Consider the following 27,503-nt stretch of genomic DNA (forward strand, 5'->3'; position numbering starts at 1 on the left):
ATAAGGGAACTTTCTTGGGTACTGGTACTGTTCTGTCCCAGTAGGGGCTTGCATTATACCAGTGTATACATTTGTCAACTCACTGAATGGTACATTTAAGGTAAGTGTGTTTCAGTCTATGTAAATTTTACCTCAAAGGAAAAAAAAAGAATCTATTAAAAATATTGACCTCTAGTTAATGAAATACATTCTGGAGTGTCTAGGAGTAAATTATCTGCAACTTACTTTGAAATGCATTAAAAAAAAGATGGACTGCTGTATGGATAGAGGGATGGATATGTGAACAAATAGGTGATACAGCAAGTATAGCAAAATGTTAAGTGCAGAATCTAGGTGGTAGATATATGGCTGTTCACTATACAATTTTTTAAATTCTCTATATGTTTGAAATTTTTCATGATAAAATGTTGGACAAATAACAAATCTACTTAAGAGCTGAAAATTTTAAATAGTGTAGTGATACAGGGGAAAAATTAGAAATTCAAAAAGCAAAAAAGATAGGAACATTCAAGTACTGCTGCTTAGTGCTTTTACATACACTAAATCTGTGAGGTGAGAATTATCCCTATTTTACAGAGTAGTAAACTGAAACTTAGACTACAGAACACACCCTGGGCACAGAGTGTGAAGCTCAGCCAAAAGCTGAAACCAACCTGATCAAATTTACTAGATGTCTGAATTCTCTAGACTCACATTCCTCACAAGGGGATTCCTAGGACCAAAACAAATGTCTTCTCTACAGCAGAGAAGTCACTTCTCCATGCCACGTGGACCAGCTCTGACCATCAGAAAGCTCCTCCCCATAGCCTGAAGAAATGTTTCCCCCATGTTCTCCCTCCTATGTTTCATTCCTTGTGGCCATATATTGATAGAATCCCAACATGGCTGGCGTTCATATCAAGAGACAATATTTGAAATTTAAATAAGTAGGATTTTCCCCCCCATACTTGATAATATCATCATCTACAAAGCTATAGCTAGGTGTAAAGTGGGGATACTATCTCACAGAATTGGGATGCAAATAAAACGAGAACACTGACACATTCAACTGTAACAAAGAGTAGGGACTCAAATATCTTTCTTCTTTTTCTAACCTTTACCTTTCTTTGGAAATTACAACATGTCACTCACTATAAAATATTTTTAAAAAATTAGAGACTTAGGTCCTTCCCTTGAGGAGCTCACGTTAAATGTGAACAGACACACATTTTTTCCCCTGTATTTACTGTATCTTATCTAACAATGTAATTGATTTTATTTCCTCATTTTATTTTCCATTTTGCCTTGGTTGGGAATTATAACTCCTAGGAATTTTATGTACAATTAAATATACAACTACGACTACTTCTGCAGCACTTTTTTGTTTCAAAATTACTACAGGTGGCCAACATATGCAAGCAACATGTTAATGAAATTTTAAGTCTATTTTCTTTTTGACTCTCAGGAGATATTTTCAAAGGTAAGATTAAAGAAAGCCATTGTGTTACAAGAAAATGACCAACTAGTGATGATAACTTTCAATTCACTTTTGACTATGTATAAACATACGTGCCCTATAGCTGTTTATTTCTTACTTAACGAATATATTCAAGGGGTTCCCTAAAGGACTCCTAAAGTAACAAATCTTGCCCCAAAGCATTATGGCACTGTAGTAGGAAAAATAACCCATTATTCCACCATGAAAACTTTGCCTTATTTAAGGAAAACCTACAATTCAGATGTGGAGAAAAGTTATTTGCACAGCCTCACGGAATCTGAATAAGACTGTTTTTTCCCCTTGAAATCTGAGGTTGTTAGTGTTGGAAGGAATCCTAGAGATGATCATTTTACAGTTGCAGAAATGGATATTCAGACAGTTGAGATGATTAGCCCATAACAGAGCCCAGACCTGATGCCAGGGTCCCCCAATTCCTGACCCAGTTTTCTTTCCATTTTACAATCGTGACAAACTAAAAACAAAAAAAGTGATTATGTCCATCCATTACTTCAACTTCACTAAATTTCAGTCTGGCCACCCATGATGTCACTTCCTTTTGTGAATGGGTGTATTTGGGGGAGGGGGGAATCTCAGTACCTTCACTTGTATATAATACAACATTTTTAGAGCCTGCACTCATACTTATGCCACTATTTCCCATGTCTACTTCTATTCCTCAAGTTTACTAACATAATCTTCAACATGTTTTGACCCTCCTTTTCACTGTTTCTTATTTCAAGCAATTAACTGCCAACTGTTATAAAATAAAAGTAAAAGGGATTTATTTTAAGACACAAAGCACACATGTTAGCAAAGGGCCTAATAAAATTTAATGTTATGTATTACACGCAGATGCTTTCTAGAGAAAGAGCCCAGCGAAAACCCTGCTACACAGAAAGAGAGCGCTATTGTGGACTGTTGTGGGAGGCCGAGGATAAGGTCTGGGATCTGACCTAAAACAAACATGGAGGTGAAAAGGCACGAGGAGCTTACAGGACACACCAGCCAGTGCCAAGCTGCAAGCTCCCGGCTATTTGGTGTCGGTTTAAAAGAACCATGGGCACCAAGGATGCACGTACCCCAGGACAAGGATAGGGCAGGCGGGGCACCCGGAATCGCGCTCAGGGAAAACTCAACAAGTCTGGATGGCGAAGGATGCAACGAGAGACGGATGAATGACTGCCAAGAGGCTCCAGCTAGCTCTCAATGACCACTACCCCTTTCCAGGATTTGCGCCGCAGGCGCCCGCCGGCTCTCCGACAGCCATTTGCACTACGCTCCCCTACGTGCCCCGACGTTCGCCCGGGACCGCGGTGTCTACCAACGACCCTGCCCGGAGCGATGGCCCCACTCCAGGCCCGCTTCCTGGCGGCGCGGGCTCCCGGTCACCACCGGCTTTCCGGGAGGAAGGCAGCGGCGGGCCTGCCGGGGCCGGAGCCGCCTTCGAAAGTGGGCGGAAGGATGGCGGCCCTCGCGGGGTGCGGGCGCGGCCCGGAACCCTCGCCTCCGGCGCGGCCCCGTCCTCCCTGCGCAGCGCCGCCCGCGCCCTCAGCCCCGGCCGCAGTCGGCCGCTCGCGGCGGGCTCCGCGCTCCGGGCTGAGGCAATGGGGAAAGGGGGCGGGCGCGCCATCATGAAGGGGAAAATGGTGGGCGGGCGGGCCCGCGCGCGGCCGCCGTACTCACCCGGGCCGGCCAGTGCGGGTAGCCCTTCATCTTGGCGAAGACCAGGTCGCCCGCCTTGTACTCGCGGGGCCGCGGACGCGCCATCCCGGCCGCTCCCCTTCCTGGTCGTCCTTGGGCGACGCGAAGATGCCGGGAGGCCGCCCCCCCGCGGGCCAACGGACTGCGCCGCGCTCCCCGCGGGCCTCGAGCCGGGCGGGCGGGCGGACGAGCGGCCGCTCCGACGAAGGGAAGCGGCGAGGCGGCGGCTGGGGCGAGGGGTGGGCGGGGGGCGCAGCAGGCCCGGCAAATCACCGCCCGGCAGCGGGGGAGGGGAGCCCCCGGCCGCTCGGCTCTCCCCGCGCTGAGGTTCCCCGCCGCCGCCGTGCGCTGCTCACAGGCGCCGCGTCGCCTGCCTCATGCCGCCGCCGCCGCCGGCGGCCTCTTTCCCGGGCTCCCGGGCGCGGCGCGAGCACCGGGCCTCGCGCCTCCTCCGAATTCCTCCTCGGGCAGCGACCGCAAACACGATCTTATTATTGTTCTCGCGCGCGCTCAACATCCCCCCCCCCCACCACTTCCCGCTCCCCACCCCTCCCCTCCAGGGCCGGCCGGTTAATTCCTAGGTACACGGCCGGCTCTTGCGCAGAAACCGAGCGCGCCAGCCCGGCAGCTCGGCGGGCGGGCGGTGGGTGCGTCTTCCCCCAGCACCGAAGCCCGCGCCGGGCGGACGGGAGCACCTACTCCAGAGGCCGCCCGCCGCCCGCTCTCTTTTGTTCTTGGCCCGGACCTGCCAGCCTCAGCCCAGCCAATCACCACCTGGCCGGCCCGCTCCCCACCCGTCCGCGCCACATCGGGGGCGCTCCCACCGGCACCCCCAGTCCCACGGCCACCTCCTGCTGACTGGTCTCCCTCCCGGCTCCCCGCCGCGGGCCGCTTCTGCGAGTGCTCTCGGGTGAGTGGGGCACAAAGGCGCTCCAGGCCGGGGGCCGGCCGCGCGAGGGGACCCGCTACGCAGAGCATCAGGCTGCTGGAAAGAGCACCGCTCTGGAGTCAGCGAGCTTGTTGGGGTCTCACCCTAGGCCTGCCCTTCACAATGTGGTGTGACCCACCCAGGGCAAGTTAACCGGAGTCACCGGAGGTTATCTAATTTGCCAAGCGGGACAGTCGGGATTCGAACACGGACCTCCATAACTCCAAAGTCCGGAAGCGGTTATGCTTTTCCATGCGTGGGCCTTATAGGCCTGTAGTTTTGTGAAAGGGACTTATTCTGGCAGGTCACTCGTTTCCAATCCTGGCAACATTTTGGACAAAGTTTTTTTGAATCTGCCCAATGAATGCTGCCTCTCTCATCATCCTGAAGCTCATCTTTAAGAGGTCAGCTGACGCAGCTCCTGAGCGTAACGGACTTTATGTGGTCCTCATCTTGTCTCCTTGTTTGTGTCTGTCCCCTCTTCTAGGCTTTCTTGCCCTCTCCCCCTTTTATAGAAGCTACAGTTCCTCCCAGCATTTGCGTTCCTCACTTGCTGTGTAGAATTGTGCGTGTGTTTTAACCCCTGCTCGTGTTCCTTTAATGGGGCTTTAAATTCTCTAGACTTCCTGTGGATTGTTTACTTTAATAGTGCTTAACATTATCTACTAATGCATTTCCTTACTACTTGCATCTGGTGATTTTCCTTTTTAGATATTTACCCTTCCTCACCAGTCCTACAGGTTCACCTTTTCCTGTTTTCTCACTGTAGACTAGTCTAGGTCCTTTTGCCTCTGTTGCAAGAGCCTGTGTAAATCGTAGTCTCTTCGGGCTGCTATAACATAATACTGTAAATACTGTAGACTGGGTGACTTATAAACAACAGAAATTTATTTCTCACAGTTCTGAGACTGGGAGGTCCAAGATCAAGGCATAGGCAATTCATTTGTCTGGTGAGGGCCTGCTTCCTGGTTCACAGAAAATAGTCTTTTCTCTGTGTCCTTACATGGGGTAAGGGGTAAAGGGGAGGAGAGTGAGGCAGCTCTCTGGGATCTCTTTTATAAGAGCACTAATCCCATTGATGAGGGCTCCATCCTCATGATCTAATCACCTCCCAAAGGTCCCACTTCCAAATACATTGGTCATTAGGATTTAACATGAATTTTGGGAGGATACAAACATTCAGTCTATAGCAGACTGCTAATGTGTCTCCCACTTCTAGGACTGCCATGTATACCTGTCGTCATGTCATCATGCGCTGCTAATGAACCTGTGAATGGTTCCTATATCCTCTTATGCCAAACCCAGATCCCTCTGACCAGCTGCCAAAGCCCTAGCTGTTGGCTGCTCTCCCCACATGGTCCCGCCTCCCTCTGGGCACAGATTAGAGATAGGGGAGAGGAGAGAAATGAGAGGGGAAAGGTGGTCAGTTGGAAGCCATGGGAGGACTTTAAATAGGGGAGGGGCACGATCATTGTTTGGGTTTAGACAGATTACTCCGGGGGCCTCTGTGGAGGTGGATTTGAGGGTGAGAGTCTGGAGGCAGGAGCTCAGCTGGCAGGTGGGGGGCTCTCTCCAGAAGAGAGAAGACAAGGGCTGAGACAGGCCTTGCTGACTCACTGGGCAGTATGTAGCAAGGAAGAAGGAGGAGTCAAAAACTCTTCCCTGGTCTCTGGCTTAAGCAATGGGATGATTAGTTTTGACATTCACTGAGATGAGGAAATCCATGAAGAATGGGCAATTTGGAGATGAGATCATGAGTGGTTTTGTGTGTTGAGATTTCCTGGGGTATCCAGAGAGAGATGCTTTAGTGGAGAGCTGAATACACAGCGTAGGGAAAGTGGTCAAGGTAGAACATAGAGACTCGAGTGACTTCAGTAGATAAGTGGTGGCTGAAACCATGAGGGAGGTTCCTAGGAGACCGTGTAGAATGTAAAAAGCGGTGGCGAGGATGGAGCCAGGTAACACCAACATTTAAGGGTCAGGCAGAAGAAGAAGAGGAACGTGGTCCTGTAGGAACCAAAGAATTAAAGAATTTCCAGAAGGAGGGAGATGTCCAGATACATGCCACAGGGAGGTCAAGTTAAGATAAAGGAGGCGATGGCTCCATTTAATCTGGTGATTGAGAAGTATTTGGTGTCCTTGTTGGGAACTGTGTCACTGAAATGGTGATGAGAAGAAACCAGAGAGCAGTGGCTTGAGATGGGAGTGAAAGGTGAACCTGTGGAAGCAGGAAGTGTAGACAGCTCATTCCCAGCGGTGGAGAAGGAATAGCCCAAAAGCATGCAGGGAGAGTTGTTCTGTTGTGATTATTTGGCTGGATTTTAAAGATTGGAGAAATTTGAGTTTGTTATTAGGAGAAGGAGCCAGCAGAGTGGTTGAAGACAGAGTCCAAAGAAGGGACATTTGATGGGGGTTTGGTTATATCGATAATGTGGAGATTTCTCCCAGTCTAGGCTTTGGTTTCAGGTTTTTAATTGAGCCCCGGCCTGACTGCTCAGCGCACATTTTCCGCCTGCCTCTCCTGCCGGACCAAGTCACACTTAATGACACACGCACATGGGATCCCCTTACAGGCTCCCTCTGACTGGTCATCGGGAATCTCCTAATGTGCTTGGCTAAGAGCCCATCTGTTCTGCAGCCAGGTTGGATGCAGACCACCTTGTCAACACAGTTTTGCCAGGGATGAAGCATTGCTCTGTGGCTTTCACTGAAGACAGAGCTTTCAGACTGGGTCCTCCGCTTTTATGCAAAGGATTGTTCCTCTGGCTATTCCAGAACAATGCTCTATTCAAATATTTAACAGATAATAAGTAACCCTTTAGAGATACCACTAAGACCATTAAAAGAGTCTGATGTATTTTATTTTAATCAATGTGGCCCCAAGAGCTGGTCTATGTGCTATGTCAAAATAGAATACATTAATTTTACTTGAAAATTGGAAGGATCTCCATTCACACGTGGTGATAATATCAACTTCCTTTGATCACCTGATTTCAGCATCCTCAAATCCCGATGGGCTACTACATCTCCCTGCCCTTGGCTACCTGATCTATTTTTTGCCACTTCTCACTCACACATCCACACATGCTGTCAACCCTGTCCTGTTTTCACCTTCCCCTTTCATATCTTGGCTCAGCTTCCTGATAAAACTCTTCTAACAGTTCCTTCAGATCTTGTCTCCCAATTCACCCATTCCACAATGCTTCAATTACCTACACTCTATTCCTCCACCCAAAATTATATATGAGATGATATATCTAAAGCATTCGGAACAGTGCCTGGCACATAATAAGTACTCATTAAATGTTAGTTTATATTGTTGTCTTTGTTGTTAACATGGTGTGGTGAAAAGAATTATGGAAAGGGAGTTGGGAAAATTTGGTGTTACACACACACTCGGTATGTCAGAAGGGCACTCCCTGGACTTTGCATCAGAGTTCATTTCTATTACTTTTGCCACTAGGGTTATCTCTCAAATGTCCTTTGACCCAGTCCCAGAAGAACTGGTCTCATATTCTTTGAAAGAGAAAGGATCATAAGATATTGACACCTTTGTGAAAGTCAAATAGAAGAACTGTAATATACTACTTGTGGTGAGAGAGGGAACTCCCACCTCAGTGTGAGGACCAGTAAGTTCTAGGTTGGCAAAAGGCATCATAAACTCAGCATGGGCCACGATGGGGCAGGGTAGGGGTCAAAGGTTGGGGTCAGCATTGCTGGAGGGAGGGTGGGTAACAGCAGCAACTGTACTCAGGCCACAATGTATAGAAACAGAGAGCCCCCCAATAATGACCCTAGATGCATGTTAATGTTCTCTGAAGACATACTTGAGTCACCTGCATCTTTTTTGGGGAAGGAAAGGGATATTGTTTAGGTCCTGGGAATTTTCCTCCCTGATACTCAGAGTCCAAGGCTGTTTCTATTAAGACTGTTCTCATTCTTCTCCCTTCACAGTCCTGTCTCAGGCTGAGAAACAAACTGGAGAACTTTAGTGAGTTATCAGCTATTTGGGAGAAGAGGTGATTCAATATGTAGAAAGTATTAAAGACGAAGAATTTGCAAATTTAGCTACCACTTTGGCTAGTATTGTTCCAATATTTGTGTAAATGCTGCTGAAGAGAGCCTTGGATCAACAGTTAGCATTCATTTCTTCATTGACTTATTGAACAAATATTTGTCGAGTACTGCTGTGTGTCAGTCATTGTTCTAGGACTAGAAGTCATGGACAACAAGGAGGATGGTGAGGGAATCAAAAACATGTCAGATGAAGTAGTGTTGCAGGAGTTACGAGAGGCCAGTGTATCTAACGGCAACCATCTGAAGGGCTGCTGTGTGGAGTGAAGGATGTGGGAGAAATGATGTGTTGCTAGCTCTAGTCCTAGCCATTGTGAGGCGTAGTAACTTCCACTTTCACCTTCTTGGAATCCTGGCCCACCGTGTAAATACAGTAAGTCCCCTACATACAAACGAGTTCTGTTCCTAGAGCGCGTTCGGAAGTCCAATCTGTCCGTAAGTCCAAAAAAGTTAGCCTAGGTACCCAGCTAACACAATCAGCTCTATAGTACTGTACTGGAATAGGTTTATCATACTTTTCACACAAAAAATACATAAAAAACAAACAAGCACAGAAAATAAAACATTTTGACTCTTACAGTACAGTACCTTGAAAAGTACAGTAGTACAGTACAACAGCTGGCATCCAGGGGCTGGCATCAAGTGAACAGGCAAGAAGAGTTACTGACTGTAGGAGGTAGAGGAGGTGGGAGATGGTAGAGCTGAAGGATCGTCAGCAATAGGAGACGGAGGGCAAGCTGCAATTTCACTCACTCCTGACGTTGCTGGCACAGGTTCTGGTTCCTTGCTGGAACCAGGTGCACGTTAACGTCTTTGAAATTTCACAACTTGAAGGGGAGTTACTGTAATTACAAATACCCTGCTGGTATGGAAGGGGAAGGGGCACGTGGAGAGAGACAGACCCTGGAGAATGAAAGACTATAGAGAGAGAGAGAGAGAGAGAGACACCTAGACAGCCCCCAACTCTTCTGATCCCCCTACTTGAGGTGCCAGACATGTGAGTGTAGCCATCTTGGGTCCTCCAACCCCCATAAGCTACAGGCAGTCCTTACTGAGCCTGGCTCAGATTGCAGAATTATGTGCAAGTAAATGGTGATGATTGTTTTAAGCTACACAATTCGGGGATGGGTTGTTATGTAGCAACAGATAACTGAAACAGGGTTTAATTAGCAGATTAGATACAGCTAAAGGGAGCTTGTGATCTGGAAGATAGGTCAAAAGGAAAGATATTCAGACTTAAGCCCAGAGAGACTAAAGGAAGGAAAAAACAGAAAAGAATGTAGTATAGACACACCAGCTTTCTATTGGTATTGCTAAGGTATTTTCTATGAGATATGGTGAGAAAGTCTAATATGAAGTCTCAGATGTTGAGGAGAGAGAGAGAAAATGGGATAGAAGCAGTATTTGAAGCCATGATGGCCAAAAATTTTCTAAAACTGATTAAAGCTATCAAGCCATGGATTAAAAAGTATTTTGCATGATGAATTACTTGGGTAATATATATGGAGAAATAAAAATTCACAAAAAGTGAGATGAGGTGCATGGAATAAAAAGGCCCTAGATCCTAGGATAGTACAGAAAGTGGGAAAAGCACTAACATATTAAATTTTAATAATTTAAAGATTCATGTCATGATCTGTAGGATAACAACTAAAAGAATAATAAAAGAATTCTCAACTAATGGGTGCAATAACAAAATAGTAAAATAATACAGAACCCAAAAAGGTAAGAAAGAAGAGAAAAAGGACATAGAATAGTGGATTAAATATGAGATAAATATTCATAATTATTTTAACCCAAAAATATCAGTGATCACATTAAAGGTAAAAGGAACAAATACTCCAATTACAATTAAAAGATTGTAAGACTGGATTAAAAAGAGATCAGCATTATGCTTTCAAGAGAGGTACCGTAAGAGTACTGAAAGTAAAATGATTAACAACAACAAAAAAACCCTTGCAAATATCAATAGAAATGGCTTTACTAACATCAGACAAAATAGACTTTACAACCCAAAGCATTACTATAGATGAGTGGCTCTCAAGTACGAGCGATTTTGCCCTCCAGTGGACATTTGGGAATGTCTAGACATTTATTTTTTTTTTAATATTTATTTATTTGCCTGTGCCGGGTCTTTTTTTTTTTTTTTTTTTTTGGCTGCATTGGGTCTTTGTTGCTGCCCGCGGGCTTCCTCTAGTTGTGGCAAGTGGGGACTACTTTTCATTTTGGTGAATGGGCTTCTCATCAGGGTGGCTTCTCTTGTTGTGGAGCACAGGCTCTAGGTGCGTGGGCTCAGTAGTTGCGGCACACAGGCCCTAGAGTGTGCAGGCTTCACTGGTTGTGGCGTGTGGGCTCAGTAGTTGTGGCACACGGGCTTAGCTGCTCCGTGGCATGTGGGATCTTTCTGGACCAGGGATCGAACCTGTTTCCCCTGCATTGGCAGGTGGATTCTTAACCACTGAGCCACAAGGGAAGTCCCAGTGCCGGGTCTTAGTTGTCACACGCCGGATCTTCGTTGCCGCGAGCAGGATCTTCCTTGCAGCATGTGGGATCTAGTTCCCTGACCTGGGATTAAACCTGGGCCCCCTGCATTGGGAGCTTGGAGTCTTAACCACTGGACCACCAGGGAAGTCCCTATTCATATAGTTTTGATTGTCATGGGTAGGGTCGGGATGCTACTGGCATCTAGTGGGTAGAGAACAAGGATACTGCTAAACATCCTACCGTGCACAGGACAGCACCACCATACCCACTCAACAAAGAGTTCTCCTGCCCAATATGTCAATAGCACCACAGTTGAGAAATGCTGCTATAAAGGGACATTACATAAAAATAAAATGGTAAATTCACCAGAAAAAAATCAAAAGTTTAACATATACACTAATAACATTGCCCCAAAATATATAAAGCAAAAAGTTTACAGAACTACAAGGAGAAGAGACAAATCCACATTTATGGTGGGATATTTCAACAAAGTTCTCTTAGGAACTGATAGAAGAAGTGGACAAAAAAAAAAAAAAAAAAAAGAATAAGAATGTATGTGATTTATCAAAAAATCTACAAACAATAAATGCTGGAGAGGGTGTGGAGAAAAGGGAACCCTCTTGCACTGTTGGTGGGAATGTAAATTGATACAGCCACTATGGAGAACAATATGGAGGTTCCTTAAAAAGCTAAAAATAGAACTACCATATGACCCAGCAATCCCACTACTGGGCATATACCCTGAGAAAACCATAATTCAAAAAGAGTCATATACCACAATGTTCATTGCAGCTCTATTTACAATAGCCAGGGCATGGAAGCAACCTAAGTGTCCATCGACAGATGAATGGGTAAAGAAGATGTGGCACATATATACAATGGAATATTACTCAGCCATAAAAAGAAACGAAATTGAGTTATTTGTAGTGAGGTGAATGGACCTAGAGTCTGTCATGCAAAGTGAAGTAAGTCAGAAAGAGAAAAACAAATACCGTATGCTAACACATATATATGGAATCTAAAAAAAAAAAAGTTCTGAAGAACCTAGGGGCAGGACAGAATAAAGATGCAGACGTAGAGAATGGACTTGAGGACATGGGGAGGGGGAAGGGTAAGCTGGGATGAAGTGAGAGAGTGGCGTGGACTTACATATACTACCAAATGTAAAATAGATGGCTAGTGGGAAGCAGTCGCATAGCACAGAGAGATCAGCTCGGTGCTTTGTGACCACCTAGAGGGGTGGGATACGGAGGCTGGGAGGGAGACGCAAGAGGGAGGAGGTATGGGGATATATGTATATGTAGAGCTGATTCACTATGTTATAAAGCAGAAACTAACACACCATTGTAAAGCAATTATACTCCAATAAAGATGTTTAAAAAAAAAGAATGTATGTGATTTAAGTAACGTAAGTAATAAACACAATCTTATTGATATATTTAGAACACAGTACCAAATATCTATAGAATACACATTTTCAAATATATATGGAACATTTACCAAAACTTACCATATGCTTATTCTTAGAGTTAATCCCAACAACTTCCAAAGGATAAAATTAGGCATGGTGTGTTCTCTGCCCACAGTGGAATTAAGCTGTGAAGTCAGTAACAAAAAGAAAACTAGGAAATTCCAAAATATTTGGAGATGAAACAATATTTTTAGTGTCTAATTTTCAATAACCCATGAGTCAAGAAATTACGATGGAGATCAAAATATATTTTGAAGTGAATAATATTGGAAACACAATGTATCTAAACTTGTGAGATGAAGTTAAAGCTGTGTAGAGAGTCTTAAATGCATATATCAGGGGGAAAAGGATGAAAAGCAATGATCTCAAGCATTCATCTCAACAACTTAGGAAAAGAACATAAAGGTAAACCCAAAAAAGGAGAAGGAAGGAAATAACAAAAAGCAGAAATTAATAAACCATAAAAATATATCACAGGATAAACAAAGTTGGTTTTCTAAAGGACTAATAAAATGGATAAGCCTCTGTCAAGACTGATCAAAAGAAACAGAGAAAGAACAAATAACAAATGAGAAATGAAAAGGGGGACATTTCAAGTTCTACAGATATTTAAAATAATAAAAAAGTCATTGCGGACAACTTTGTGCTGTTACATTTGGAAATTTAGATGAAACTGACAACATACTAGGAAAACACTTCTTACCAGAATTCACACAAGAAGAAAGAGAAATGTGACTAGTCCTAAATCTACTACCGAAAGAAATTCCGTCTGTAAGTGAAATCTGCCCCCAAAGAAAATTCCAGGCCCAGATGGCTTCACTGGTATATTACACCAAACATTTTAGGAAGAAATAGTGCCAATTCACAGAAACTCTTTCAGAGAATAGAAAAAGAGAGAAGACTGGAAAGTTGTTTTATGAGTCCAGCACAATCTTAATATCAAAACCTGACAAGTATATAACACAAGAAAGGAAAACTATATACCAATCACTCTCACAACACAGATAAAAAAATCTCAACCAAAATATCAGCAAACCAAATCCTGGTATACATAAAAAGAATAATATATCATGACAAATTTGAATCTAATCCAGAATGCAGGTTGTTTAACATTGAAAATTAATCAATGTCATTCACAACGTTAATATAGTAAAGGAGAAAAATCACATGATCCTTTTAGGAAATTCAGGAAAAGTGATAAAATTCAGCATATATTTTTTAAGCAACAACAAACTAGGAATGGATAGGCACTTTCTTAATAGAATAAAGGGTATATACAAAAATCTATAACAAACATCATACTTAATGGTGAAATATTGAAAATTTTCCCTATGACTGTGAACAAGGCAAGGATATCTGCTGTAACACCTTCTATTCACGATTGTACTAGATTCTTTAGCTTATGAATTAAGGTAAAGAGAAAAAACAGGGACTTCCCTGGTGATGCAGTGGCTAAGAATCCGCCTGCCAATGCAGGGGACAAGGGTTCCAGCCCTGGTCTGGGAAGATCCCACATGCTGCGGAGCAACTAAGCACATGCGCCACAACTACTGATCCTGCGCTCTAGAGCCCACAAGCCACAACTACTGAAGCCCATGCGCCTAGAGCCCATGCTCCGCAACAGGAGAAGCCACCACAATTAGAAGCCCGCACACACCACAACGAAGAGTAGCCCCTGCTCACCACAGCTAGAGAAAGCCTGCGCACAGCAACGAAGACCCAACGCAGCCAAAAATAAATAAATAAAATAAATAAATTTATAAAAAAAGAAAAAAAACAAAGTATGAGGATTGGAAAAGAATAAATATACTGTTATTTGCAGATGACATAATTATGTATGTACTAAGTCTAAAAGAACCTATAGATAAACTATTAGAATTAATAAGTGAATTCAACAATGTCACCAGCAAAAGGTCAATATAGAAAAACGATCAATTGCATTTCTATACACCAGCAATAAACAATTAGAAAATGAAATTTTAGAAATGCTATCATTTTCAATAGCACCAAAAACATCAACTGCTTAGGAATAAATTTCATGAAAGATTTGTTAGAACTTTGCACAGAAACTATATTATTTAGAGAATTTAAAGAACTAAATAAATGAAGAGATATACCATTTTCATAGACTGGAAGACTCAATATCATAAATGTGTTATTCCTTCCCAAGGTGATGTATGGAACCTAATTAAACCAAATTAAAATCCCAACAATTTTTTGGGGGGGTGGGGTGTGTGTGAAAATTGACAAGCTGCTTCTAAAACTTGTATAAAATGCAAGGAGGTAACAATAGCCAAGACAACACTAAAGAAGTGAGTAAAAAGACAAACCACACAGAGTGTGAGAAAATATTTGCAAGACATGTAATCAACGAGGGGCTTATATTCAGAAAATACAAAAAACTCCTACAGATCAATAAGAAAAAGCAACAATCCAAAAGAAAGATGGTTAAAAAACTTGAACAAGCACTTCACAAAAGATGTTAGGCATATGGAAAAAAAAAATGAAAAGCTTCTCAAATCATTAGGTATCAGAGAAATGCAAATTAGAATAATAATGAAATACCACTATCTTCCTGAGAGAATGGCTAAAATTAAAAGCACAAACAATTCCATGTGTCGGCAAGAATGTGAAGTAATTGAAACTCTCAAACACTGCTGGCAGAAGTATAAGTTGGTATAACCAATTTGGAAAATAATTTATCATTATTTTACTGAAGTTGAATATATTTACTAAAGTTTAATATAAAGCAATTCACTCCTTAGGCATATAAATGTGAACATAAGTACAACAAAAGTCATGTACAAGGGTTTTCTTAGAAGTGTTATTCATAATAGTTAAAACATGGAATAAATCCACATGTTCATCAACACTAGAATGGATAAATAATGGAACAGTCATATAATAGAATAATTTATGGGATGCAATACCCATAAATACCATAAATACTACCACATGTAATAATATGGATTAATCTTATAAACATAATGTTGAACAAAAGTAGCCAGGCACATGAAAGAATAAGTACTATGAGATTCCATTCACAAAAAGTTCAAAAGTTATCCATGGTATTAGAAGTCAGGATAGTGGTTATCTTTAGGAAGGAAGATGGAGATAATAATTGGGAATGGGCACAGGGGACTTTTGCTGGTAATGTTCTGTTTTTCCACCTGGGGGGTGTTTACACAGGTGTGTTCACTTTATGATAATCATGCTGTACACATGGTAGGTAGATGCTGTACACATCTTTATAATTGTTATACTTGAATAAAGTTTATTTCAAATTAAAAATGAATATTGGTGGACTATGGCTTAAAAATTCTGAAATCAACTCCATGTACATGCTTTTATGTCTGATGTTTGCTTTCCCTGACAAATCCCTAAAGGATGAAGGGGATTTCTGACTTTCAAAGTGACTTCAGGAATGGGAGATAATTCTTAGAAAGTATGCAGAATTCTTTCCAGATCATTAAGGACCACTTACCAATAAAGTTTGAACTTCTCAAGGAGAGAGACTATTTCATTTACTTCTGTATGCCCAGCACCTATCACAAGGTCTGACCTAGCTTTAGGCCAGGGATGGCAAATAGATTTCACTAACTGTGCCAACTCCAAATTATTAATAATGGCTACCTGGAACACCATGTAGGAGAATGTATTTTGAGACTGCATCCAGGATCAGTGGGAAAGATTCTGTGTTCAGTTAGCAGTCTCTGCCATATGTACCAGATAAAAAATGATGGCACACACAACATGTACCTGTCATTTGTGGCTTAAAGATGCCACAACCATGGGATCTTGGTTGATGATGCAGAGCACTCAAGAGAATTGTTTGCCCAGGAATTCACCATAGGACCAAAGGCTTTTAAGCTAATAATGGATGATTTCAGAGAAAAGTCAATGAATCAATCTGTAGAAATAATTACTGTGGAGGAAGTAAGTTTTAATGGGAAGAAAAATAATAGTAAAGGATGTTGGCAGTAAGTCAAAGTGAAATGGAAAGGAAATCAGAAATAGTACTTATGACCTCCAGTGTCTACACATCAACTTTTCCCAAACAAATACTGCTTTTTGAGGATATTCACAAGCAGGTTTCCTAACATTTGTGAGACCCAGGTCAATAGTGTAAATTGAGGCCATGTATCATACAAAAATATTTAGAAGTTATAAGTCAAGCTAACATACGGTTAGATAAAATATGTTCTGCCCACTTACTTTGGCAAGCGTACTTTCAAAATGATAAAACTGAAAAATGTGTAAGCAGCTATAATCTTTATGTGATTGAAACATGGCAAAAATCAAAGATGATGAATATAATTATTATCGCGCATGTCTGCCTGTTCTGTTGATGGTCCAGTGATGTTTGGGTGAGTAATAAATTAAAGGTACACATGGTTAATCAATTGTTTTTATATTTACTCCATAACATTTATTTTCCTGCCTTCATTTCAGCAAATCAAGATTTCCATAACATGCATTTTATTGATAATGATGTCAAATTAGACATTACTAATGTCTGTAATATAACACTGTAGTTCTTAGATGATTTAAAAAATTTTTTTAATTATTTCATTTGGAGAAATGTTGCTCTGCTGGGGCAGTAACAACTATAATTGCCAATATTCTCAAAGCAATACCTACATTTGGAAAGAAACCAATAATTTTACATATTTTATGTATCATGTATATCATGATATGCAACAATGGGGTTGCATATATAAAATGATTATTACAGAATATATTATAAAAATATTTTAATTTCATCATATACTGTTAATATTTATTATGATTTTTATCATCTTCTAAAGGAATATCTGTATTCATACAGTATACAGTATATTTATTCAGTTATTTTCAAATATTTTTCAATGTTGAAATATTCCATAGAAAACCAAAATAGCAGTATCTTGCTTGATTGGTGCAAATTTCTCTTTAAAAGAAGACTACTTCTTGATTTAATTTGACCAGAAAGGGGTCTCCACAGAATTAGTTTTAGGATCATTTGTAAGTAAATCCTCTCCTTCAGAATCAAGCAAATTGTCTGTTTCCATGTTCTGATATCCTACTATTTTATTGGACTATCACTTTTTTTGCGTATTTCATATGTAGCTTCTTTTGATTTAGAAAAACATGTTCTCAAAAATTAAAAAAATTAATCCTTTTAAAAGTGAAATAGTTTTAAAAAATAAACTTCTGCTAATACTTTTAGTAGCAAGCAACAGTTTATACCAAATAACTGGATAATGCAAATTCAAAATTATTTTAATTTTCCAACAAATACCATGATTTGTTTTTCATTTGAGGATTTTTTGTGATTTCACTGAACTCTTTTTGGGCATTTCATATCTTGTCTAAATTAAGTCTAATAGCCTTAACAACATTCAGCTGGATATAATTAGTGTCCTAGAATGGTTGTAAGGTCACAGTTTATATATATTTTCATCAATATTGTTCTATCTTTGGGCAGACCTAGAAAAACTGTAAGGGAGGAAAAAAACTATTCCTCTATCTTTTTCAGTTCTATGACTGGGGCCTGAGAATTAAACTGACAAAGACAGATTAACAAAAGGAAAGGCACACAGATTTTATGTGATGCTAGTATTTTAATCTTTACATGCATGGAGGCCTTCATAGAAAAGCAGTTAGGACCCGGAACAAGCAGTTAGACCCAGGAGCTTGTATACCATGTTAACAAAGAACAATCAATGCGGAGACGTGACAAGTCAAAGGAAAAGGGGTTTGGGCTTCTATGGGTGGTAAATTATGGGAAGGGAGGAAACTAATGGAAGATAATGGTTATTTTAGTAAGATTTGTTTGTCAGCACCTATCTTGGTGCTGACTTTCTGTCTCCAGAAATAAGAATCGTTTTCCTCCTGGTATAGGAGAGGGGAGGGGGAACACCTTCACGAAGGGAAACTTATGACTTGCTTTTAGGGAAAAAGCATTTTTTTTCATTTGCACCTTCTTAATTGCCTTCAGCTCAAAATAATCCTTATGCCAAAGAGGCATATTTTGAGGTGGCATATTCTGATCTTCTGATCTCCTACAACATCATACATAACCTTTGAACTGTTTCCAAGTATGTCTCTTATCAGAACAGATGAGGCCCCATCTTTTAATGTTAAATTCGAACAGTACGCCGTATATGGCACAAAGAATACGTCTATATCCAGGGCCAAAATTCTGGCTTATCCACCCTTTTCTTTTTTTTGTTTTTAATTGATTGATTGATTGATTGCTATGTTGGGTCTTCGTTTCTGTGCTAGGGCTTTCTCTAGTTGCAGCAAGCGGGGGCCACTCTTCATTGCGGCGTGCGGGCCTCGCACTATCGTGGCCTCTCTTGTTGCGGAGCACAGGTTCCAGACGCGCAGGCTCAGTAGTTGTGGCTCACGGGCCTAGTTGCTCCGCGGCATGTGGTATCCTCCCAGACCAGGGCTCGAACCCGTGTCCCCTGCATTAGCAGGCAGACTCTCAACCACTGTGCCACCAGGGAAGCCCTATCCACCCTTTTCTTAACTGTTAGTACCCTTGACAGTTTTTTTCCAGCTTTACTGAGATATAACATTGTGTACGTTTAGGTTCATAATGTGATGATTTAATATACATGTATATAGTGAAATGATTACCACAATAATGTTGGTTAACACAACCATCACCTCATGCAGTTACCATTTCTATTAACACATATATGTGGAATCTAGAAAAACGGTATAGATGAACTTATTTGCAAAGCAGAAATAGAGACACATATAGAGAACAAACGAATGGTTACCAAGGGGGGAGGGATGGATTGGGAGATTGGGACTGCCATATATACACTACTATGTATAAAATAGATAACTAATGAGAACCAACTGTATAGTACAGGGAACTCTACACAATGCTCTGTGGTGACCTAAATGGGAAGGAAATCCAAAAAAGAGGGAATATATATATATGTATAACTGATTGACTTTGCTGTACAGCAGAAACTAACACAACATTGTAAAGCAACTATACTCCAATGTAACAACAAAAAAAGATTTACTCTTTTGGCAACTTTCAAGTATATAATTCAGTATTGTTAATTATAGTCACCATGCTGTGCATTAGATTCCCCAGAACTTACCCATCTTATAACCGGAAGTTTGTACCCTTTGACCACCATCATCCATTCCTGGTACCCTGGTGACCACCAATCTGCTCTCTGTTCCATAAGTTCAGTTTTTCTAGTTTCCATATATGAGATCAGACAGCACAATTGACGCTTGAACAGTATAGGAGTTAGGGGTGCTGACTCTCCTCACAGTTGAAAACCTGCATATAACTCATAGCTGGCCCTCTGCATATGTGGTTCCTCCGTATTCACAGTTCCAAATCTGCAGATTCAACCAACCTCCGATTGTGTAGTACCATAGTATTTACTATTGGAAAAAATCTGATTATAAGTGGACCCATGCCGTTCAAATCCATGTTGTTCAAGGGTCAACTGTATTTGTTTTTCTCTGTCTGACATTTCACTTAGCATAATACCCTCAAGTTTTATCCATGTTGTTGCAAATGGCAGAATTTCCTTCTTTTTTATGGCTGAATTATATTCTATTTATATATATACATATATATGTGTGTGTGTGTATATATATATATATATATATATATATATATATATATATATATATATATAAAACAAAAGAAGAACAGGGAATTCCCTGGCGGTCCAATGGTTAGGACTCTGTGCTTCCACTGCAGGGGCCACGGGTTTGATCCCTGGTTGGGGAACTAAGATCCCAAAAAAGAAGAGCTGAGTGTTTTGCCCACCATCCAATTTTACAAAGATTAACCCACTGTAGTCGCTGACTGACAGTGCACCCTGTGCTTCAGACAGAGAAATTAAGGCGATGACAGGATGAAGCAATCTGTGCTTCAGACAGAGGAAATTAAAGGCGATAAGAGGATGCTCTGTGCTTTGGACAAGCAGGCCCCTTAGATAGTAAGATGTATCTCAGGAAGAATTTTAATGAACCCAGCTTCTTGCATCTTCCCATACATAGAAAAGCACTAAAATCATTAACTTGTGATATCTGTTCTTTGTGACTAGTGGCAAGCTTTTACAAAAATGTATGCTTGACTGCGTGTATTCCCCAGCCAAAAAAAAAGAGTCATATATAAACTAAGCTTCTACCACCTCTTCAGAGCAGTTTCTCAGAACCCTCTTCAGATCTCCCAGGCTATAGTTAGTCCTCAGCAAGTTTAACTCACAACTCTTGCATTGTGCATTTTTCTTTCAGTCGACAACATACCACACACACACGCACACACACACACACCCCACATTTTCTTTACCCATTCATCCATTGATGGATGGGAACTTAGGTTGTTTCCATATCTTGGCTACAGTGAATAATGCTGCAATGAACACATGGGTTCACATATGAGAGACTGACTTTATTTCCTTTAGATATAATACCCAGAAATGGGACTGCTGATCATATGGTAACTCTATTTTGAATTTTTTGAGGAACCTCCATACTGTTCTCCATAGTGGCTGCGCCAATTTCCATTCCCACCAACAGTGCACAAGCTTCCCTTTTCCCCACATCCTTGCCAACACTTGTTGTCTCTTGTCTTTTTGAGAATAGCCATTCTCACAGGTGTGAGGTGATATCTCACTGTGGTTTTGATTTACATTTCCCTGATAATTAGTGATACTGAGCACCTTTTCATCTACCTGTTGGCCATTTGTATATCTTCTTTGGAAAAATAGCCCTCAACAATTTTTGACATTACTTACATAATTTATATAAAACCAAAATGTTATTTTTTTTTTTTTTTCCAATCAGTTATTTATTTATTTATGGCTGTGTTGGGTCTTCGTTTCTGTGCGAGGGCTTTCTCTAGTTGTGGCAAGCGGGGGCCACTCCTCATCGCGGTGCGCGGGCCTTACACTATCGCGGCCTCTCTTGTTGTGGAGAACAGGCTCCAGACGCGCAGGCTCGGTAATTGTGGCTCACGAGCCCGTTGCTCCGTGGCATGTGGGATCTTCCCAGACCAGGGCTCGAACCCGCATCCCCTGCATTAGCAGGCAGACTCTCAACCACTGCGCCACCAGGGAAGCCCCAAAATGTTATTTTATTTTATTTTATTTATTTATTTTTGGTTGTGTTGGGACTTCGTTGCTGCGTGCAGGCTTTCTCTAGCTGCGGCGAGTGAGGGGCTACTCTTCATAGTGGTGCGCGGGCTTCTCATTGCGGTGGCTTCTCTTGTTGTGGAGCACGGGCTCTAGGCACACTGGGCCTTCAGTAGTTGTGGCACATGGGATCAGTAGTTGTGGCTCAAGGGCTTAGCTGCTCCACAGCATGTGGGATCTTCCCAGCCCAGGGATCCAACCCATGTCCCCTGCATTGGCAGGCAGTTTCTTAACCACTGTACCACCAGGGAAGTCCCCAAACCAAAATGTTTTCATTTTAACTTTAATTAAACTTCATAAAATATTTTCATGGAAATAAAAGCATTTGCCATTCGAGCATAAAATGTCCATTTTATGCCAAGGTAAAGAATCAGTATTGTATAGTATATGATATATCTATATGAATATATATATGTATACACATTTAAAATTAGTCTTTTTTTTGGCCATGTGGCATGTGGGATCTTAGTTCCCCAACCAGGGACTGAACCTGCACCACCTGCAGTGGAAGCGCAGTCTTAACCACTGGACCACCAGGGAAGTCCCCTAAAATTAGTTTTAATTGTTTAGTATTGCAACATATTCTTCTCCACCCTGTGCAACTGTTGGCTGAAACCTTACTAATTCACACCAGAACGATGAATTGGAATACAAAGAAAGGAAAACAAGTAAACTCAGTCCTACTTGGAGAAGATATTTTGTTATGCAAAAATGTATTCAAGCTATCAGAGAAGGATTTGACATGTTAATTTTTCCTTTCTCTTACTTAAGCACTTCTCCCACTCAGAACTTCTCCAGACTCCCAGCCGGTGTTGATCATTCACACTGGCAGCAGAGCCACCCACAAACCTTCATTGTGTTTTGACACAGTCACCTTTGGTTTTGAGGATGCAGGGAAAGTGATGCAGAGAAGCTTTTCTCTGGGTCCTGAACAACGTTTGTGATATGCAGGGCCCAGGGCAAGGGTTCCTCTCGTCTGGATCTGTGACTGGTACAGTAATAAGTGTAGGGCAAAAAGAAATACATAGTCACATAAGTTTGGCAAATGCTAAGTTAAAGCACAGTTAAGCCATCTTTACTGTGGGGATTCTTAGAGCCTCTAATACGTTAGAGAATCTAATAAATGGGGGACAAATCTAACAAAATTTTTAATCTTCAAAAGGGGACAAAGTATGTAGCTCATGTCAAATGAATTCACCCTCAGGATCCTTTATTCTTGGAACATCTTATAGGATGGGTGCTCCAGGGAGCAGAGGTTGGGAGATGCTGTTGTACCTCAGTGCACAAGATTTCCTCTCCACAAAGTGGTGGGAAGGGGAGGAAAACACCCTGCAGGGCAGTGCAGTGTGTGAGAAGAGACTCTTTCCTCCACTTACCTCTTCAAAGCCAAGTCAGGGATTCCCCAAGGGAATCACTCGTAGAATTTGGGAAAGTCTGTGAGATGGGGAGGCTGAGGTTTCCATTTGTGACTGTGTTCTTGCTTAGTCACTTGACTTGCTGACCTTTCCCTGGGATACCAGAGCAAGGGAAAAGAGCACTGGAGAAGACAGACGAGGGGCCAGGCCCACATCCCGTACTTCCCAGAAGCCAAACATATGGAAGAGAGATCCCACAGAACTCCAAGGGTCTGTCAACTGAAAAAAAGCACAACCTAAAAGTTGAGAATTATGTTTTATTTGGGGCATTACTGAGGATTTAAGACCAGGATGCAACCTCTCAGCTCTGAGGGACTATTCCAAAGAGGTAAGGGAGGAGCCAGGATCTATAGGAATTTTTGCAAAAACAAAACAAAACAAAACAAATCAGGTAATCAAGCATCAAAAGATTATTGCTAATTAAAGAACAACCAGATATCTCAAGTTAATGAATTTAACGCTTTTCTATGTACAGGAAGGTTTAAGAGACTGGGCTTAATGAAATCATTACTTTGATATGCACCTTAACTACCAAGGGCCAGGATCCTGTTTTTCTCCATCCTGAATCCCCTCAGGGTGCACCGTTGTGGGTGGCTGCAGTGGCTGATGGCTTGATGGCCACAACATCCTTTGTTTTCTGATATGGCAGATGATATTCTTTGTTTATAGTCACACAGGTTGCCATGGAGAACAGATGATATAGGGAGCCTTAGTCTTTCAGGGGCCACCACAAGGGGGAATGACATTTTACAGATATCCTAGGAATGCAACACGATACCACTAGCTGGGGAATCATGGAGAAGATGCGGCCAAGTCTCCTAATGGCACCAGTGCTAACCCCTCACCATTGTTCACACCACACCAACAGACAATGAGCTAAGAGAGGCTTGTAACATGGAGGACCCCAGGTTTCTATCCTCCTCCTGCCCTGGAGAGAGAAGAAGTCACCAGGAAGAGGTGGGGGTTGAACAGATCTGTCCTGCTACCAACACTTTACAACATGACTCTATACTTTAGTCAGGATGGTGAAGTGGAGAGGGAGCTTTAAGCCACATTTGCAATTGATACATTAAAGTCAACTGGACTGAATCTTAAAAAAAAAAATGAAAAGGTAACTGAATTTAGGGAATTAGTATGAGAGGTTAAGAGAGCCCTCTCCGCAGTAAGAAAAAGATTTCTCCAGAGAAGAAAAAAATAAATAAAACGATTTCATAGTGGTGGTTAAAAACAGGTTTTGGAGCCAGACTACTACCTGCACTGACTTGTTGGTTCCTGTTATTAGCTGAATGACCTTTGACATGTTACTTAATTTCTCTGGGACTCAGTTACCTCATCTGTAAAATGGGGATGATGAGAGTATCTATTTCACAAGGTTATTCTGAGGATTAAACAAGTTGCTATTTGTAGAGCACTTAGGAACATACATGGCACAGAGTAAACTTTTTATAAATGGTTGTTAAGAATAAAATAAGTTGGATTTCCATCATACTCAATAGTGAAAGGCTGAAAGCATTTCCTCTAAGATTAGGAACAAGACAAGGATGCCCACTCTTGCCACTTTTATTCAACATAGTTTTGGAAGTCCTAGCCACATCAATCAGAGAAGAAAAAGAAATAAAAGGAATCCAAATTGGAAAAGAAGTACAACTGTCACTGTTTGCAGATGACATGATGCTATACATAGAAAAATCCTAAAGACACTACCAGACAACTACTAGAACTCATCAGTAAAGTTGCTGGATACGAAATTAATATACAGAAATCTGTTGCATTTGTACACTAACAATGAAATATCAGAAAGAGAAATTAAGGAAACAACCCCATTTACCATCACATCAAAAAGAATTAAATACCTAGGAAGAAACCCACCTAAGGAGGCAAAAGACCTGTACTCTGAAAGCTATAAGATGCTGATGAAAGAAACTGAAGAAGACATGGATGGAAAGATGTACCATGCTCTTGGATTGGAAGACTCAATATTGTTAAAAATGACCATACTACCCAAGGCAATCCACAGATTCAATGCAATCCCTATCTAGTTACCAATAGCATTTTTCACAGAACTAGAACAAAAAAACTTTTAAATTTGTATGGAAACACGAAAGACCCTGAATTGCCACAACAATCTTGAGAAAGAAGAACGGAGCTAGAGGAATCATGCTCTCTGACTTCAGACTATACTACAAAGCTACAGTAATCACAACAGTATGGTACTGGCACAAAAACTGACATATAGATCAATGGAACAGAGTAGAAAGCCCAGAAATAAACCCTCACAGTTATGATCAATTAATCTATGGCAAAGGAGACAAGAATATACAATGGAGAAGAGACAGTCTCTTCAATAAGTGATGTTGGGAAAACTGGACAGCCACATGTAAAAGAATGAAATTAGAACATTCTTTAACACCATACACAAAAATAAACTCAAAATGGATTAAAGATCTAAAGGTAAGACTGGCTACTATAAAACTCCTAGAGGAAAACATAGGCAGAACACTCTTTGACATAAATCACAGCAATATTTTTTTGGATCCGTCTCTTAGAGTAATGGAAATAAACACAAAAATAAACAAATGGGACCTAATTAAACTTAAAAGCTTTTGCATAGCAAAGGAAACCATAAACAAAATGAAAAGACAACGTACAGACTGGGAGAGAATATTTGCAAATGATGCTACTGACTAGGGATTAATTTCTAAAATATACAAATAGCTCATACAGCTTAATATCAAAAAAACAAACAATCCAGTCAAAAAATGGGCAGAAGACCTAAATAAACATGTCTCCAAAGAAGACATACAGCAGCCAACAGGCACATGAAAAGATGCTCAATATCACTAATTATTAAAGAAATGCAAATCAAAACTACAGTGAGATATCACCTCACACCAGTCAGAATGGCCATCATTAAAACTTCTACACATAATAAATGCTGGAGAGGGTGTGGAGAAAAAGGAACCCTCCTACACTGTTGGTGGGAATGTAAATTGGTGCAGCCACTATGGAGAACAGTATGGAGGTTCCTTAAAAAATTAAAAATAGAGTTATCATATCATCCTGCAATCCCACTCCTGGGCATATATCTGGAGAAAACTCTTAATACAAAAAGATACATGCACCCCAACCTTCGTAGCAGTACTATTTACAATAGTCAAGATACAGAAGCAACCTAAATGTCCATCAACAGATGAATGGATAAAGAAGACGTGGTATGTACACACACACACACACACACACACACACAATGGAATACTAGTCAGCCATAAAAAAGAATGAAACAATGCCATTTGCAGCAGCATGGATGGACCTAGAGATAATCATATCAAGTGAAGTAAGTCAGACAGAGAAAGACAATTATCATATCACTTCTATGTGGAGTCTAAAAAAAATGATACAAATAAACAAAACAGAAAAAGACTCACAGACATAGAAAACAAATTTATGACTACCAAAGAGGATAGTGGGGCGGGGGAGATAAATCTCAGAGTTTGGGATTAACATATACACACTACTATACATAAAATAGGTAAACAACAAGGACCTACTGTATAGCAGAGAGAACTATACTCAATATCTTGTAATAAACTATAATGGAAAAGAATCTGAAAAAGAATATATATATATATATATATATATATATATATATATATATATAAAACTGAATCACTTTGCTGTACACTTGAAACTAACACAACATTGTAAATTAACTCTACTTCAATTAAAAAAAATAAGAGGTGAATTTCTCAATAGACTGGCTATACTCAAATGACTACTGGGCTAGGCAAGAAATGTAAGTGGTTGAAACAAACTATGTACAAGATAAGGAGTGGTGAGGACAGTGGCAAACTGGGGAGCCCCTTATAAAAGGGACAGTCATGCTAAGCTTCAGCTGATTGTTACCATACTGGAACGAGGCCCAACCTTAATTAGAAATATTCCTGAAAGACATTACTGGAGAAAAATGCCCTCACCTACCACAACTTCAAGTGGTCCATTTCACTGATAATTCATTCAACATGAAATAACTAGAGGTGAGAATCTATACTTATCTCTTGGCAGAGGTTTATGAGTTGGCCAGTTGGCCAGGGACTTGGAAAGAACAATATTGGAGTGAAAAGGAGATCTAGGGAAGAGATATGAAGATGGACCTCCTTGAAAGGGCACAGAGTGTAAGGATATTTATATCCCATGTGGGTGCTCACCAAAGGGCATCTACCATAAAATAATTAAGTAGATAAGAAGACATGATCTGAGGAGGTCAGCAAGCCCCTTTTCCCAGCTACCTTAGTGCTTGCTGAATGCTCTGTATTCAAAGTGGCCATGATGGCAGCAATGGGCCCAACACGTAGACCTCCTCCTCATCAGGATGATGTAGCTGAATGTCTAACCTGCCAACAGCACAGGCCAATGATGATACCATAATATGAAGTAGGCAGTAATTGGTTCTCATTGGAATAATCACTTATGGATATGGATTACCTTTTCTATCTGCAGTGCTTCTGATAGTACCACCCTCCCTGGACTTATGGAATGCTTTATTCACCAGTAAAGTATTTCATACATCACTTCTGACCAAACAACTCATTTCACAGCGAAAGGAGAACCACAACAAGCTCATGCTCATGTAATTCACTGGCTTTACCATGTGCCCCAACACTCAGAAACAGCTGGCCTGAGAGAACAGTAGCATGGCCTACTGAAGACAGCTACAGTGTAAGTTGGAAGACAATAACTCTGAAAGGTTGGGGTATATCCTACAAAATATGTTTCTTTTCTTCTTGTA

The 27,503-nt window shown here is 41.1% G+C and overlaps 1 protein-coding gene across 6 annotated transcripts in view; it reads right to left on the bottom strand.

The window, feature by feature from the left end:
* Positions 1-3,716, bottom strand: part of HDGFL3 (HDGF like 3) — a 78,277-nt gene extending 74,561 nt beyond the window's left edge. For 2 of the 6 annotated variants that reach the window (XM_082388586.1, XM_082388581.1), the window contains exon 1: positions 3,161-3,716. In XM_082388586.1, coding sequence (XP_082244712.1) covers positions 3,161-3,244 — 84 coding nt within the window. In that variant the 5' untranslated portion in view covers positions 3,245-3,716. The remainder of the gene's footprint in view (positions 1-3,160) is intronic. The other 4 variants (XM_082388582.1, XM_082388585.1, XM_082388583.1 and 1 more) reach the window with 2 other exon arrangements.
* Positions 3,717-27,503: the final 23,787 nt, after the last annotated feature.

This window comes from Balaenoptera borealis, assembly GCF_965194805.1.
Source record: "Balaenoptera borealis genome assembly, chromosome: 3".
Classification (NCBI taxonomy): domain Eukaryota; kingdom Metazoa; phylum Chordata; class Mammalia; order Artiodactyla; family Balaenopteridae; genus Balaenoptera; species Balaenoptera borealis.